Here is a 14326-nt window from a genome sequence, read left to right as displayed (position 1 = left end):
CACCCTGTTGAAATTGCGGTTGGGCCAAGCAATGCATCAATGAGTAGAATTTACTCGTGACGGTTCAATTAAATTATTATTATACTTGCAAATACAATTGAGTTTGAGACTTTTTTCCGATTCTAGATTTGAAGCTTTCGTGACTGCAATGATTCATATTCTTAGGTTTTTTCGGTAAAGTCACGTAGGTAAAACATTAAAATTAATAAAAGTGAAATAAAATAAAAATCACGACGTTTCGGAGGCAACACAAGCTTCCGTCTTCAGGTGGAACCGTCACAGCCACGACAGCTGTATCAAGTTAATGAGAGATTGCAGGAGCTACCACTCCGTTTATATAATGGTTGGAGAGGGGGGGGGGGAGGGCCAAGTACTTTATTCCGAATAAAACAAATGTATACTGATAATATTTAAGAACTATAAAACCAATCTATACAGACAATCTGCGTCTCAAAAACCTCTCGGGTACTTCCAGACATGGTAGAAAGTTGAAGTTTGGTACATGGGTAGTTTAAAGACAATAGGAAACATCTGAAAATCCGAGATTTTTCATTTTAAGGCCCCCAAATCTCGATTTGAAGTGCCCTAAAACATGTTTGTGCGTGTCGTACAGAAACTTTAAAATATAATTGTGTTTTTGTTTTGTTTCGGAGCGTTAAACGGCAAGTAAAAAAGGGAGAACCATTATCCTATCTTTGATTGTTTTTGAGATATTTCAGATTCAAGTGGTTTTGAACGAAAAAAATACACATTTTATGATGTTCAAATCTAATTAATAAAAAAAACCGTAAACGATGTGAGCTTTCCCTCTTAAGTTCATTCATTTTTGAGTAGTTAGTGTCTGATCGTAGATAAAAATTGTAAAAAAAATCATTTGAGGTGAATTATTATACTCTGGTTCTTTGAGTAAAGTCACGTAGATAGATTTTTTTAAATAAAAGAAACACGACGTTTCGGTCGCAACACAAGCGTCCGTCATCAGGTTCATTCTTATATTTATTTAAAACTTTTCCTAGCAAAGGCAGGCTTTATGAACTCGTGATATAAAATCTTTTGCCAAGCTAAATATTAATCGGGGCTCTGTTCTTTTCTCAGCCACGCGGGGGCAACACGAGTCTTGCCGCCTGTGACGAAATCCCAGCGCCGAATGGGAAACGCGTGCTTTGGGGCCGTCCATAAATGACGTCACGCACGTAGGGGGGGGGGGATCAGACATTTGTGACGATGTGTGACGAGGGGGGGGGGGGGTTGAGAAATGTGACGTCACATCAAAATGCACAACTTTAACTTATTATAGACAACACGTTCTACTTAATTAAATAGACTTTTTAATAAATGTTTTCTCCTACAACATCAGAGTGCAGCGCCATATTAAATACGCACTACAATGACAATAGTTTAAAGCGATTTGAAGCATTGGGGCAGAGCTTTGTGACGCCATAATTGAAGGGGGTCTGACTCTTTATGACGTCATTTATGGACGGCCCCTAACTCCACCAATCACGATCACGCTGCCCTCAATTATGGTCGTTTGTAGTTCTAAAAGGGGCACGTTGTTCTCATCGTTGAACGCAGTTTGACGCAGTCCGCATTGTCATCAAACACATTCCTGCGGAGGGAGCTGGTAGGAACGTTGGGTTGCTCGGTCAATGGCCAGGGTCAACGGCGGCGTGGTGTATTCCGAAAATATTGCCAACTGTGAGGGCGGGCACAAGCCGGCGTGAGTAGGTTACACGTTGAGTTTTATAAGGGCACCACGGGGTGACCAGCCCCTCCCCACCCAGCCCCACCCCTTCCACCCCCCACCCAGCCCCACCCTCCCCACCCAGCCCCACCCCTCCCACCCCCCACCCAGCCCTACCCTCCCCACCCAGCCCCACCCAGCCCCACCCGCCCCACCCTCCCCACCCAGCCCCTCCCCACCCTCCCCACCCAGCCACTCCCCACCCTCCCCTCCCCATCCAGCCCCTCCCCACCCTCCCCTCCCCACCCAGCCCCTCCCCACCCTCCCCTCCCCACCCAGCCCCTCCCTCCCCTCCCCACCCAGCCCCTCCCTCCCCATTCAGCCCCTCCCTGCACGACGGACGGACGGACACAATAATCCCCTGTTGGCTGGTGTAACCAGGAGGTTCCTACCAGTATATGTACGTATCAGTGAAATCCTGAAGTGAAAACGCGGGCATCTCATTTACGTACAATTATCACAGCAGGGGGTTGTGGTGTCGGCTGCGAGTGACCATGTAGATTTCAATTAATTCGTTCCCGTGCAAACTCCTCCACTCCCTCCATCAAGAGCCCGCTTGATGACAATGCTGGGGCCGCTTGATGACAATGCTGGGCCCGCTTGGCACGCGCCTCCCAGTGAATTGCCTGTTGATGTTGTTGCCGCAGTGCTCAGACTTTCCTTGTAAATCAGCCGGGAAACTGGATGAACGGGACCAATCAAAGAGATAATCACTCGATCGCACAATGAGAGCGAGCACGTGTGAGTGGTGACGTCACTGGACAAGCTTCATAAAAGCCGCGACGGGGGCAGCAGCAGTCGTTGTTCAAGTTGCAGACGTCGCTTTCAGGTGTCTGTGCCGCCGCTGTGTTGGGGAAGACGCCTCGTGCTGTGGGGATCTCTGTGCGACGCGTGGGTTTTACTTGGGTCCGATGAGAGCAGTGCGCAGCGCTGGCTGAGGTTTAGACCCAGCAAATTGTGTTTGGAACAAAGCTGGGGGTTGCTACGTGATTATGTTCGGTCTTCTTCTTGGTTCTTTCGGTAAAGTCACGTAGAATGGAAAAAATAAAAAACATAATAAAATAATTTTTATTACGTTTTGGCCACAACGCAAGCAGCCGTCCTCAGGTGGCGAGCAGGTCTGTCGCGTAGACTGTCTTCTCGACATTTCAGACTGTCTTCTCGACAGACCTGCTCTCCACCTGAGGACGGCTGCTTGCGTTGTGGCCGAAACGTCGTGAGAATTATTTAATTAGGTTTATTTTTATTATTTTATTATTTCCATTCTACGTGACTTTGTGGCTGAGGGTTTAGACCCAACAAATTGTTTGTTGTACTCAAATTTTAAATGATGTTGATTCACTCAAAACACCGGTGGGTTAAAGTAGTGAACTGTTTGTCCTTTGTAAACGTGGCACGTTTTACTGTTTGGCTGTCGGGTGGTGGAGGGTTACGACACATTTATAAATAACGCGATCTAGCCCAAAAACCTTTTGTTATGAAATTGTGTTTGGCACAAAGCTGGGGGTGCTACGTGGTTTTCGGTCGTTTTGCAAGTCATAACATTGTGGTGTGTAGAGGTGAGGTGCCATGTGTGTGATTTGAAAACCGTCTCGTTTGTCGTGTCCTCGCAGATTTCTCTTGTGTACCGACTCGACCGTGCATCTCCTCTGCCAAGATGAGCGACCTCCATGCAGCCACCCTGAAGCTCCTGTCCATCTTCAATGAGCTCGCCCACGACAACGCTGTCAAAGATTGTCTGAAGAAGGAAAAGTTCAGGAGCTTCCTGAAGGGGGATAAGGGCAAGAGTCTGATCCAGGTGAGATGCCTATTTCATTTTCACATAGACGAGTCCATCCATTTATCGTCCCATTTTTATTTATTTGGGATCGTGCCTTTCCAATCTCCCCTTTCTGACCATGTACGCATACAGTCCACTGCTCCAAATGAGGGCGTTTCTCACTCGTTTGGTTTACACAAATGTTGCCAATATTGGCAGTGCGAGTTTAACCTGGGCGCATGCAAGGTGGGTTAAAAGCGTGTCGTAGAACCGTGAAATTCCTGCTCTAGTCATCTCCCTATGGCCTATAACGCCGGCTGTCCATGCAGTCGCCTGTCCCAACTGATATCATGCCTTGCTTAAAGGTCGAGCACAATATCATCTCAACCCATTTAGTTAACACTGCTTTTCGAGGAAAGGCGTGTTCAAGCGTACTCGTGGCACATACTCATTATCTTTGCATACTACATCGATGTGTATCGAATGTTCATAGGCTCCGGTTTCGGCAGGCATGTGGCGCAACTTCTGACCGTTTTTCAGTAATTTTTGAGTTTCATGCTCAATTTTCATCCCCTCCTAACCAATATTACATCTTCCACTCCTAAAGATAATCCTGTCCGACTCTGTAGTCTTGGGTAGTTCACCTGTGCCAAATCCCGTGTTTTAATCTCGTGTGCACATTTTTTATCCGCCATTTGCCTGAAGCATGCGTTTGTGGATGGTGCGAGGTGCATTGCGATACGTTTTCTCTATGCGCTGGGTTTGCTCTGCGTGTGCAACCGTTGTGAGCCTACCAAGCACCAGTTTTACTTGCTAAATATTTTGCCGATGTTCTGCAATCTGTCGCCTAAATCCAGGCGAACTCCTTGTCCTCTCCTTGCTGTTGTGCTTCCATTCAGAATCCCGTGGATGGGTTCGTGGTGAGCCGCATCCTGCGGGACCTTGGCGATGACAAAGATGGGCAAGTCGACTTCCTCGAGTTCGTGATCACCATCGCGGCCTTGAAATTCTGCTGCCACCCAAACTTCCGAGCGCACCACGAGCGGAATGGCAGGACCCACGCGCTGACCGCATTCAAAGAGTAACGCAGCTGTTTGAATGATACGGATACTATGAAATAAACATTATGATCGCATCAACGTTTCGTGCTTGTCATTTGGTACTCTGGTTATAGACAGTTCTGCAGTGGTCTCTATGCACTGCCGATTGCAATGGACAACTACCAATACTGAACATGCCACCAATACTGAACATGCCACCAATAGATTTCTTGCTTGCAGTTCTGTGGCTTGGTAACTGAAAAGGAAGCATACATTCATACCTCCAATTGGCCCTCCCTTTGCGTTTTCGTGGGCTAAATCGTTGAGTTGCAAGTGGTATGGGTTTCATTTGACTCGTTTAGCCTATCCTAAACAAACCAATGGTGTGGTATCACGTGATACATCAACTAGCCAAGTTTATTCTAGATTTGACGCTTTCGTGACTGCAAGGATTCTTACTCTTAGGTTTTTTTGGTTAAAGTCGTGTAGGTAAAAAAAATATGTAACAATAATAAAATGGCCACGTTACCCGGCTTCGCACGGGTCTCCGTACATAAAGGCTTGGGGGGGGGGGGGGGGCTAATTGAAAGCAGCTGAACCTTGCCACTGCAACAATATCCCTGTTGGTTCTACTATTCATGTCATTGCAGTAGCCATGTAAACAATAGAAACGAATGGATCAGAAGCGTAGACAAAGTGCGGGTAGTTGTGAATAAGCAGACTTTATCCAATAGGCTCCAGGGTTGGATGCTGTGTTTGCCGCAATTGCAGTGCTGTTTGTACGCTGCTTTGCCTATTGGTGGGCTTGAGGTTCACTCGCTGCAGCCATTGCAGTACTTGTAAAACGACATAAATTAGTGTAAACCAAGACCGTAATTATAATATACATTCCCCCCCCCCCCCCCCAATATTCAAATATGCTCAAAGTCCTCCCCAATATATTGCTGTAACAATTATAACCCGTAAAAACAAAGTTTTTCACTATAAAACGAGACGGTCTTCAAAATCACGCGCACGGCACCTCACTTTACGCACAATGTTACGAATCGCAAAACGACGGAACATCGTGGCACCCCAGCTTTGTTCCAAACACACTTTCATAACAAAGGTTTTTGGGTTAGATCGCGTTATTTATAAATGTGTTATAACCCTCCACCACCTGACAGCTAAACAGTAATAAGTATAACCAGTAAAAACATAGTTTTTCACTATAAATCCTTTATATGCGTGGCGGCTAGTCTTCTCGTCCTCTGGCTTGATGGCTGCCACCTATGGGTCAGATGATTGCATTGCACCATTAAGCAATTGGTAATTTAATATATTTTTGTCCTAAAAAGTGTACAATTTTGGAAAAGATTTTCACGAACATTAATTGTCTCGCACAACGAGTCTGGAAAATGTCAGTTCGTTGAATCACGGGAAGTGGGTTAAAAAAACGACCGAAAGATTTGCACGGTCGTAAGCAAGCAACCGAACTTAATATAAAGGATTTAAAAATGATATTATATGCAAATAAAAACAACAATTTGCTAAACCTTCGCCACTATCTGGACTTGTCTTCATAGAAATCAATGCGTAGATTTCTGTTTATATGATTGTGGTTATGGGTTGGACTTTATTAATCCACTAGCTGTACCACCTGGCTTCAGCCGGGACTTGGATCCACCACGCCCGGCCGCCTTTGTCTCCCCAGTGGCGATGTTCACACACCACACCAGTTACTCGTTTGAAGCCGAGTCGACCTAGGGGAGGCCTATGACCGGTTGAAATAATCGTCACGGGTGGTGGCCGTGAGCGGGAATCGAACTCGGGTCGCCGGGTTCGTAGCGCTGCGCGCTAACCACCACTACAATGAGTTACGCTTCCACATGCGCGGGTCACGTGACATTTGACATCACAGCTCACTTGCCGTGCAAAAAATATATGCATTATTGAGCTCCCCCCCCCCAAAAAAAATGTATATTTTTTTATAATTTTTACATGGTGTACAGTCTGGAAAGTACCCACATGGCAAATTTCAAGTTTGTTGCATGTCGGGAAGTACGCTAAACATTTGGAACGGACACACATTCACAAATTTCCCTTTTATATATATAGATAGATTGTCAACACCTTGTGTCTGTTGGTAAAATGTTTTTTTTTTTACAACCACAATATAACGCCACACATTTCCTGTGAACCTGCAACAGCCACGTTTCCACAACTGTTACCACAACATTGTGTAGGCATAGCCACCACTGCAACCAACATGCTTGTCATGGAAGGTAGTCTGGTGGTGTCTCCCACCAAATAATTTAACATGAACATTGGAACATTCATATTTTTGACAATTTATGCACGTTCATTTAAAGTTAAAATAAAAATAACTAATGTTAGCTGACGTTTCGCACAATTTCCCCACGCATATGTTTGGTGTTACGCATGCTTCCCTAAAACGTACCAAGCACGAGACAGATCACATGACTTCCGGGACCTGTGACCTTAACACGGTACAAGTCAACTTCATTCCTTTCATCCTGCAGGGCTGAATGAATACCTCACTCAAACCAGTTGTAATTAATATCCACTTATTGATGCATTCCTTGGCTCAACCCTCATTTCAACATGATTAGGGAAGCGCTTTTAAAATAATTTGAAGTGTTTGTATTATCTTAAGTCAATATCAAGTTACTTTGCGTGTATTTTTAGGCCTTGCAGTACAAGTCTAAGGAGTGTGGCGTTACATATACAAGTGTTCCAATAAGTTACACCATATTAAACTATCGCTCAATAAAAGAACAGGTTTAAATTAATGAGGCATTATTCTACAAGAAAAATGTTAAGTTTGAATGAAGCAGACGTGCATCGTTTTTTGGTCATCTACACACATGAAGACAAGGCCATGCATGGCCCCAAAGCCATTTGATAAAAGAAAAAAAAACATGTGTCCAGCCATGATATATTTACACGATCTAACGCCCCCCCCCCCCAAAACCTGTATTATGGATATTGGTCGCAGAAGCCTACAGATTTAAACCGTTATGCTCTAGATCTCCAACGTTGTACTCAATGGAAAAAGGTTCCAAACCAATAACTTGCTAGGGAGTTTTTCGTAGTGAGAAAAGCAAGGTAATATCCATAACAAATCTGCATGATCTTTTACTTTAAAAAAAGGTACCGAAACTAGCATTTAAATTTTTTTTGCCAATCTCATTCATAAATCCCATCTCAGATACTTGAAGTTTCCAGATTTGGCGAGGACGCCATCGGGTCACCTTCATTAGCACACCTCGATTGTGCCTAGGCAGTAAAACGTTGCGATTACGGCAATTGTGATGGACGTGGGTACATGCTCACAATGGTTAGCGTTAGAGTGTGGTTGTAAAGAGCCATCGTGGTAATGTTTGTGCACGTGGGTGTATCGTACCTAGGATTAACTTGTCACAACTGCAAAACACTTTCCAGCATGAAACCACAACTGTAAACCGGGCATGTTCCATATCGCTAGACACCTGGTAGCTTTCCATTCGCAATGGCCACGGTGGGCTCGGATGGAGACTATTCCAGTCGCATTTATACCCAAATTATCAAAGTCACAAGCACGCCACGTTGATGCGACCAAATGTTTATTTCATAGTATCCGTATCATTCAAACAGCCGCGTCGCTCTTGAATGCGGTCAGCGCGTGGGTCCGGCCATTCCGCGCGTGGTGCGCTCGGAAGTTGGGGTGGCAGCAGAATTTCAAGGCCGCGATGGTGATCACGAACTCGAGGAAGTCGACTTGCCCATCTTTGTCATCGCCAAGGTCCCTCAGGATGCGGCTCACCACGAACCCATCCACGGGATTCTGAATGGAATCACAACAGCAAGAGTTAGGAAAAAAAAGACTGGACTTAAGCGGACAGATTGCAAAGGACTGCAGAACACGGGTGAAATGTACAGCAATCAAGTGGTACACTGGTTAATTGCGTGGGGAGGCAGGTCATTCCAATGTGTGTTGATTAACAGAGCAGCCAACAATAGATGCTGAATATTCTCAGAACACAATGCAAGTAGATTAACTGCGAATGCCAACCAACAATTAAGCAACCCATTGCAGTATTAACAGGATCCATTGCAACCTATAGGACTAGATCTACTTTCCTTTTCTGCTCTTTGCACAGGATTCAGGCAGTCCCATTCCCTTCACCCCACACAGGAAAATGTTCTTCACAATTCTGGCCGTAGGCCGATGAAACGGATTGTATCGCCAGATAAACATCGTACTCAAATTGTAAATGTTAATAGTGGACCCTCAACCACATCAGTGTCCTAAAGTGGTGACAAACCTTCCGAATTGGCCGCGTCGCGTTTAAACGATACATTTATACGTTCTTGGTTCTTTCGGTAAAGTCACGTAGAAGGGAAATAATAAAAATAAAACAAAATAAAATAATTCTCACAAGGGTTCGGCCACAACGCAAGCAGCCGTCCTCAGGTGAAGAACAGGTCTGTCGGAAAGACAGCATCTGAGATTTATTTTATAATGTTTTATTTTTATTATTTTATTATTTCCCTTCTACGTGACTTTACCGAAAGAACCAAGAAGCTCAATCCCTGCAGTCACGAAAGCTTTAAATCGGAATGACACATTTATAATTAGGAGATCGCAAAAAAACGCCCTTTTTATTATGCAGAACAGAGTTACAGGTACAAGCTCAGAAATATAACCAGAGACTCCAAAATGGGATAATTAACCGGAGCGACGGGTCCAGACGAATATTAAAAGCCACGTCTCACCTGGATCAGACTCTTGCCCTTATCCCCCTTCAGAAAGCTCCTGAACTTCTCCTTCTTCAGACAATCTTTGACGGCGTTGTCGTGGGCGAGCTCATGGAAGGTGGACAGGAGCTTCAGCGTGGCTGCATGGAGGTCGCTCATCTTTGTAGGAGGAGATTTCACGGTCGAGTCCGTACACGAATAGAATCTGCGAGGACACGACAGACAAGACAACGGAACAGACGTTAGTCCCGTGAAGACAACGCACACGGCACCACATTTCACGCATCACAATGCGATGGCCCATAACACGACCTCAAGCCTGGCAACATCAAGTAGCGCCAGCTTTGCTCTAGACTCTAGAACTTTCCCCCCCGTCTGGCCTCATCAGCTGGGCACTGCTCTCACCGAACCCAGGCAAAACCCACGCGTTGCACCGAGCCCAATTACACAAAGCAGTTGCACCAGCAGAAGCGGCGGCACCGATTTAAAATGTATTCATTTCTCAATCATGGGCAGGCCTCTGCCTTGAACAGCCAAAAATAACAGGAAGAACAGGAGAACGCAGGACCATAACCCGAACAGGGGATCCTTTTGTAACAATCATAACCATTACAGAAAATACACCATTTGCTGCGGCACAGAGACCTGAACGTGACGTCTGCAACTTCAACAACAACGGCAGCTGCCCCCCTGTCGCAGCTTTTATGAAGCAAGGCCAGTGACGTCACCACTCACACCTGCTCGCTCTCATTGCGCGATCGAGTGATGAGTTCATTTGATTTGGGCCCGTCTAGCCAGTTTCCCGGCTCATTTACAAGGAAAGTCGTTGATGCGTGAGCACAGCGGCAGCGGCAGCAACAACGTCAACAGATAATTAACTTGGAGGCGCGTGCCACGCGGCGCCGCCATTGTCATCAAGCAGGCGCTTGATGGAGAGAGGAGTGGATGAGTTTGCACGGGACGAATTCAGCTTAAATCAATCTTCGTCGTCACTCGCAGCCAAGACCACGGCCTCTGCAGTGACTAAAATGACAATTAAATGAGATGCCCGCGTTTTCACTTCAGAATTTGATTGAGACTGAAGTATGCACGTGGGCCTGCCGTGGTGTCATGGTTTGCTCACTGGATGTGTAATGCTGTAGAGCATTGTAACGAGGCACACCACAAGTATTTGATCATACTCTTTGGTTTTTTCGGTAAAGTCACGTAGGTTAAAAAAATATACAAATAAATTAAAATGACTTTACCGAAAAATAAACAAAGAGTATGGATCCTTGCAGTCACGAAAACTTCAAATCTAGAAGTATTTGATCAGTTTGTTTTGCCAGCAGTAGCTTGACCAAGTAGTTACAAGGCTGCATATTTACCTTACACCTCCTGCATGTCAGACCAGAGAAAATGAACTCGGATTATTATTGTCAAACAGCCGGTTAACTGGCTAAACGGGACCAAATCAAATAAACTCATCACTCAATCGAGCAAAGCGAGCGAGCAGGTGTGACTGATGACGTCACTGGTCGCGCTTCATAAAAGCCGCGACGGAGGCAGCAAAGGTTGTTGTTGAAGCTGCAGTCGTCACGTTCAGGTCTCTGGGCGGCCGTTGGTTGGTGGGTTGTGTTTGGAATCAAAGCTGGGGGTTGATACGTGATGATGTTCGGTCTTCTTCTTGGTTCTTTCGGTAAAGTCCCGTAGAATGGAAATAATAAAATAATAACAATTAAACATAATAAAATAATTCTCGAGAGAATTATTTTATTATGTTTTTATAATTTTATTATTTCCATTCTACGTGACTTTACCGAAAGAACCAAGAATATGAATCCCTGCAGTCACGAAAGCTTTAAATCGAGATGTTCGGTCGTTTTGCGGTTCTTCACATTGTGGTGTGTAAGTGAGGTGCCGTGTGCGTGATTTGAAGACTGCGACGTAGGCAGCTGCTCTTGTTATTGAAGTTGCAGACGTCGCCTTCAGGTCTCTGCGTGCGGCTACCACTGCTGTGTTGGGGAAGATGCTTTGTGTAGCGGGGGTCTCTACAACGCGAGGGTTTTATCTGGGTTCGGCGAGAGCAGTTCCCTGGCTGAGGGTCGGGCCGTACGGGAAAATTGTTTGTTTTGTGGTTCAGCACAGTGGTGCATGAGGTGCCGTGTTTCATTGCCTTCACGGGCGTGAAGTCCGTCTTGCCGTCTGTCGTGTCCTCTGCAGATTCCTCTTGCGTACCGACTCGACCGTGCATCTCCTCTGCCAAGATGTGCGACCTGCATGCAGCCACCCTGAAGCTCCTGTCCATCTTCAATGAACTCGCCCACGACAACGCTGTCAAAGATTGTCTGAAGAAGGAAAAGTTCAGGAGCTTCCTGAAGGGGGATAAGGGCAAGAGTCTGATCCAGGTGAGACGTGGCTTTTGATATTCGTCTGGACCAGTCCCTCCCGTTAACACCATTTTGGAGTCTGGTTTTATCATTGAGCTTGTAGCCTTTAACATCCATTTTTCTGCGCAATTTTTCCTTTGGGTTGGAAGTCTCATGGTGTAAATGCTTACCCCGAGGTCTCTGCTCTGATGGTGCGTTGTCTTTGAGTTGTGCGTCCTCTGGTCCAACATCATGTGCGACTGGACTCCTAACAAAAGCTGTCTCTGGTGTGGACCAATCAATTTCAAGGACGGTGCATACATGATCAGAGTTGTCTTTTTGTTTGCCTTTTGACCACAAGTGTTGTGGTTAATGCAAACATGATCTCTTTGTGTAAAGGTGTCAGTTTTGTTGCCAGATGAAAGGGGGGAAAACCTATTGCTATAAATGGATCGTTAAACCCGACCGCCAAATTCGTAAGGTTTGTCGCGTAAACAAAACGTGCCAATTAGTTACTCCTCGCCAATGTGGAGCGCAAACTCGCCTTTTTATAATTTCAATTTTGCTGGTAATTGCAATCGGCTTCATCGGGCGACAGCCAGAAATGTGACTAAAGTCCTGTTAACATCTTCTTGGTTCTTTCGGTAAAGTCACGTAGAAGGGAAGACTGTCAAGAAGACAGTCTGAATGACTGTCTTCTCGACAGACCTGTTCACCTGAGGACGGCTGCTTGCGTTGTGGCCGAAACGGCGTGAGAATTTTATTATATTTTATTTTTATTATTTTATTACTTCCCTTCTACGTGACTTTGCCGAAAGAACCAAGAAGATTAATCTCTGCTGTCACGAAAGCTTTAAATCCTCTTAACATCTTAAGAGGGGATAAAGGTGACGTCATCGCTCTGCTTATCAGATGCGAAGACGGGTGGGTTAATGTCGTCTTACAAGTTACAATGGATTGTGTTCATCTGAAAATGCAGTACCTGTGTTTATCTGGGCATATGCAGTTTATATTAACTGCTCGCATTTGTTATCGACATGTAGTGAAATCCCCTGCATTGGCTTGCAATTAAACCACGTATCACTTGATTGCTATAGCTTTTACCCATGTTCCGCAGTTTTAGCACTCGTTCCAGGTCTAGTTTTTTCTAACTCTTGCTGCTGCGATTTCCTTTTCAGAATCCCGTTGATGGGTTCGTGGTGAGCCGCATCCTGAGGGACCTTGGCGATGACAAAGATGGGCAAGTCGACTTCCTCGAGTTCGTGATCACCATCGCGGCCTTGAAATTCTGCTGCCACCCAAACTTCCGAGCGCACCACGAGCGGAATGGCAGGACCCACGCGCTGACCGCATTCCAAGTGTAACGCGGCTGTATGATATGCGTACTATGAAATAAATCTGATGGTTGCATCAACGTGGTGGGCTTGTGGCTTTGCATTGTGGGTATATAAACTACTGCAATGGTCTCCCTGTATTGCTGCTGCAATAGACGACTACCATCAGTAGTCGTGTAATACTGAACGTGCCAGGAATGGATTCCATTGCTTGCAGTTCTGTGGCTCTATAACTGAAAGGATTCCTAAAGTGTGACCCAAGTAATTGGTAGGATGGGCTGCCCGGTTCTAGTTTGTACCTCCAATTGGAACTCCCTTTCCATTTTCTTGATAAATATTTGAATTGTATGTGATATGGATTCTTTGTACGTTTATTGACCAAGGTAACCTATCCTAAACATACAGATGCATTAACAATCGTATTACCAACACCACGTGTTTGGTCAAATATTTCCAACAAACTGCAAGAGCAACAATCCCACAACTTATCATAACCACAACATTGTATAGAGCCACCACTGCAACCAAAGGTGCTTGCCATGGAAGGTGGACTAATGGTGTTTCCTGCAAAATCGGGACTTCCAAACGTATGCAGTGCAGGCGTCATTGGTGAGCGTGAACATTGACAAATTCATATTTTTGACAATTTAGGCACGTTCATTTGAAGTTAAAACAACATTGTTAGCAAAACAACATTGTTAGCTGACCCAAAGAAAGCTTTCGTGACTGCAGGAATTCATATTGAGTAAAGATTTGGCTTCATCCCAGAGTTGACCTAGCAGAACAGCCCAGCTCTCTGTCCACACCCTGCTTATAACCACTCCGGCGTGGCCGGCTATTTTTTCTCTTATCATTTTTCTATTTGTGGCTTTACCGAAAGACCCAATTCCTGCAGGCACAAAGGCTTTAAGTCAAGCTTTAGACGTTTCACACTTTCCCTCAGTCTCGTGTGTGACTGCATGTTTCCCTCAAACGTACCAAGTATGAGACTGAGCAGATGGCCTTTGGGACATGGTGCTGCATGGCCGTCTTGATTTATTGTGGCAATGTGACCACAAGGATATAGGTCTGCTTCAAACTTAATTCATTCCATCGGCAGCATTGCGAATACTTCACCTGAACCCGTTTGAATTCTCGATTAAAATCCACTTGATGCATTCCTTGGCTCAACCGTCATTACAAGAGGATTTGGAAAATGAGGCAATTTGAAGTGTTTGTAATGTCTTAACTATCTTGAGTTACATTTCGATTTAAAACTATCCTGACTGCAGGGATTCATTCTTGGTTCTTTTGGTAAAGTCACGTAGAAGGAAAATAATACAAATTAAACAATCTCACGACGTTTCGATTGCAACAGGCAA

At 45.1% G+C, this 14326-nt stretch overlaps 3 protein-coding genes across 4 annotated transcripts; 2 read left to right on the top strand and 1 right to left on the bottom strand.

Annotated features, from left to right (window-relative positions):
• Nucleotides 1-3393: 3393 nt before the first annotated feature.
• LOC133358021 (protein S100-A1-like) lies at nt 3394-4588 on the top strand. The gene is made up of 2 exons (XM_061576296.1): nt 3394-3542; nt 4403-4588. The coding sequence occupies exons 1-2, from the start codon at nt 3402-3404 to the stop codon at nt 4586-4588; spliced, it is 327 nt and encodes a 108-aa protein (XP_061432280.1). The 5' UTR covers nt 3394-3401.
• A 3583-nt stretch (nt 4589-8171) lies between these two features.
• On the bottom strand, nt 8172-10067 carry LOC133357844 (protein S100-A1-like). The gene is made up of 3 exons (XM_061575988.1): nt 9929-10067; nt 9302-9488; nt 8172-8369 (listed from the first exon to the last, which is right to left on the bottom strand). The coding sequence occupies exons 2-3, from the start codon at nt 9440-9442 to the stop codon at nt 8172-8174; spliced, it is 339 nt and encodes a 112-aa protein (XP_061431972.1). The 5' UTR covers nt 9443-9488; nt 9929-10067.
• A 786-nt stretch (nt 10068-10853) lies between these two features.
• LOC133358019 (protein S100-A1-like) lies at nt 10854-12995 on the top strand. 2 transcript variants are annotated; one of them, XM_061576295.1, is made up of 3 exons: nt 10854-10868; nt 11486-11670; nt 12810-12995. In XM_061576295.1, exons 2-3 carry the CDS (start codon nt 11530-11532, stop codon nt 12993-12995), a joined length of 327 nt encoding a protein of 108 aa, XP_061432279.1. In that variant the 5' UTR covers nt 10854-10868; nt 11486-11529. The 2 variants fall into 2 exon arrangements, with proteins under 2 accessions (XP_061432279.1, XP_061432278.1); XM_061576294.1 differs by having other exon boundaries at nt 10854-10890.
• Nucleotides 12996-14326: the final 1331 nt, after the last annotated feature.

Source organism: Lethenteron reissneri, chromosome 60, assembly GCF_015708825.2.
Source record: "Lethenteron reissneri isolate LAM-NWPU_2019-01 chromosome 60, ASM1570882v1, whole genome shotgun sequence".
NCBI lineage: Eukaryota > Metazoa > Chordata > Hyperoartia > Petromyzontiformes > Petromyzontidae > Lethenteron > Lethenteron reissneri.
Note: the sequence above shows the minus strand (reverse complement) of the source record. Positions and strands in the feature narration are given on the sequence as shown.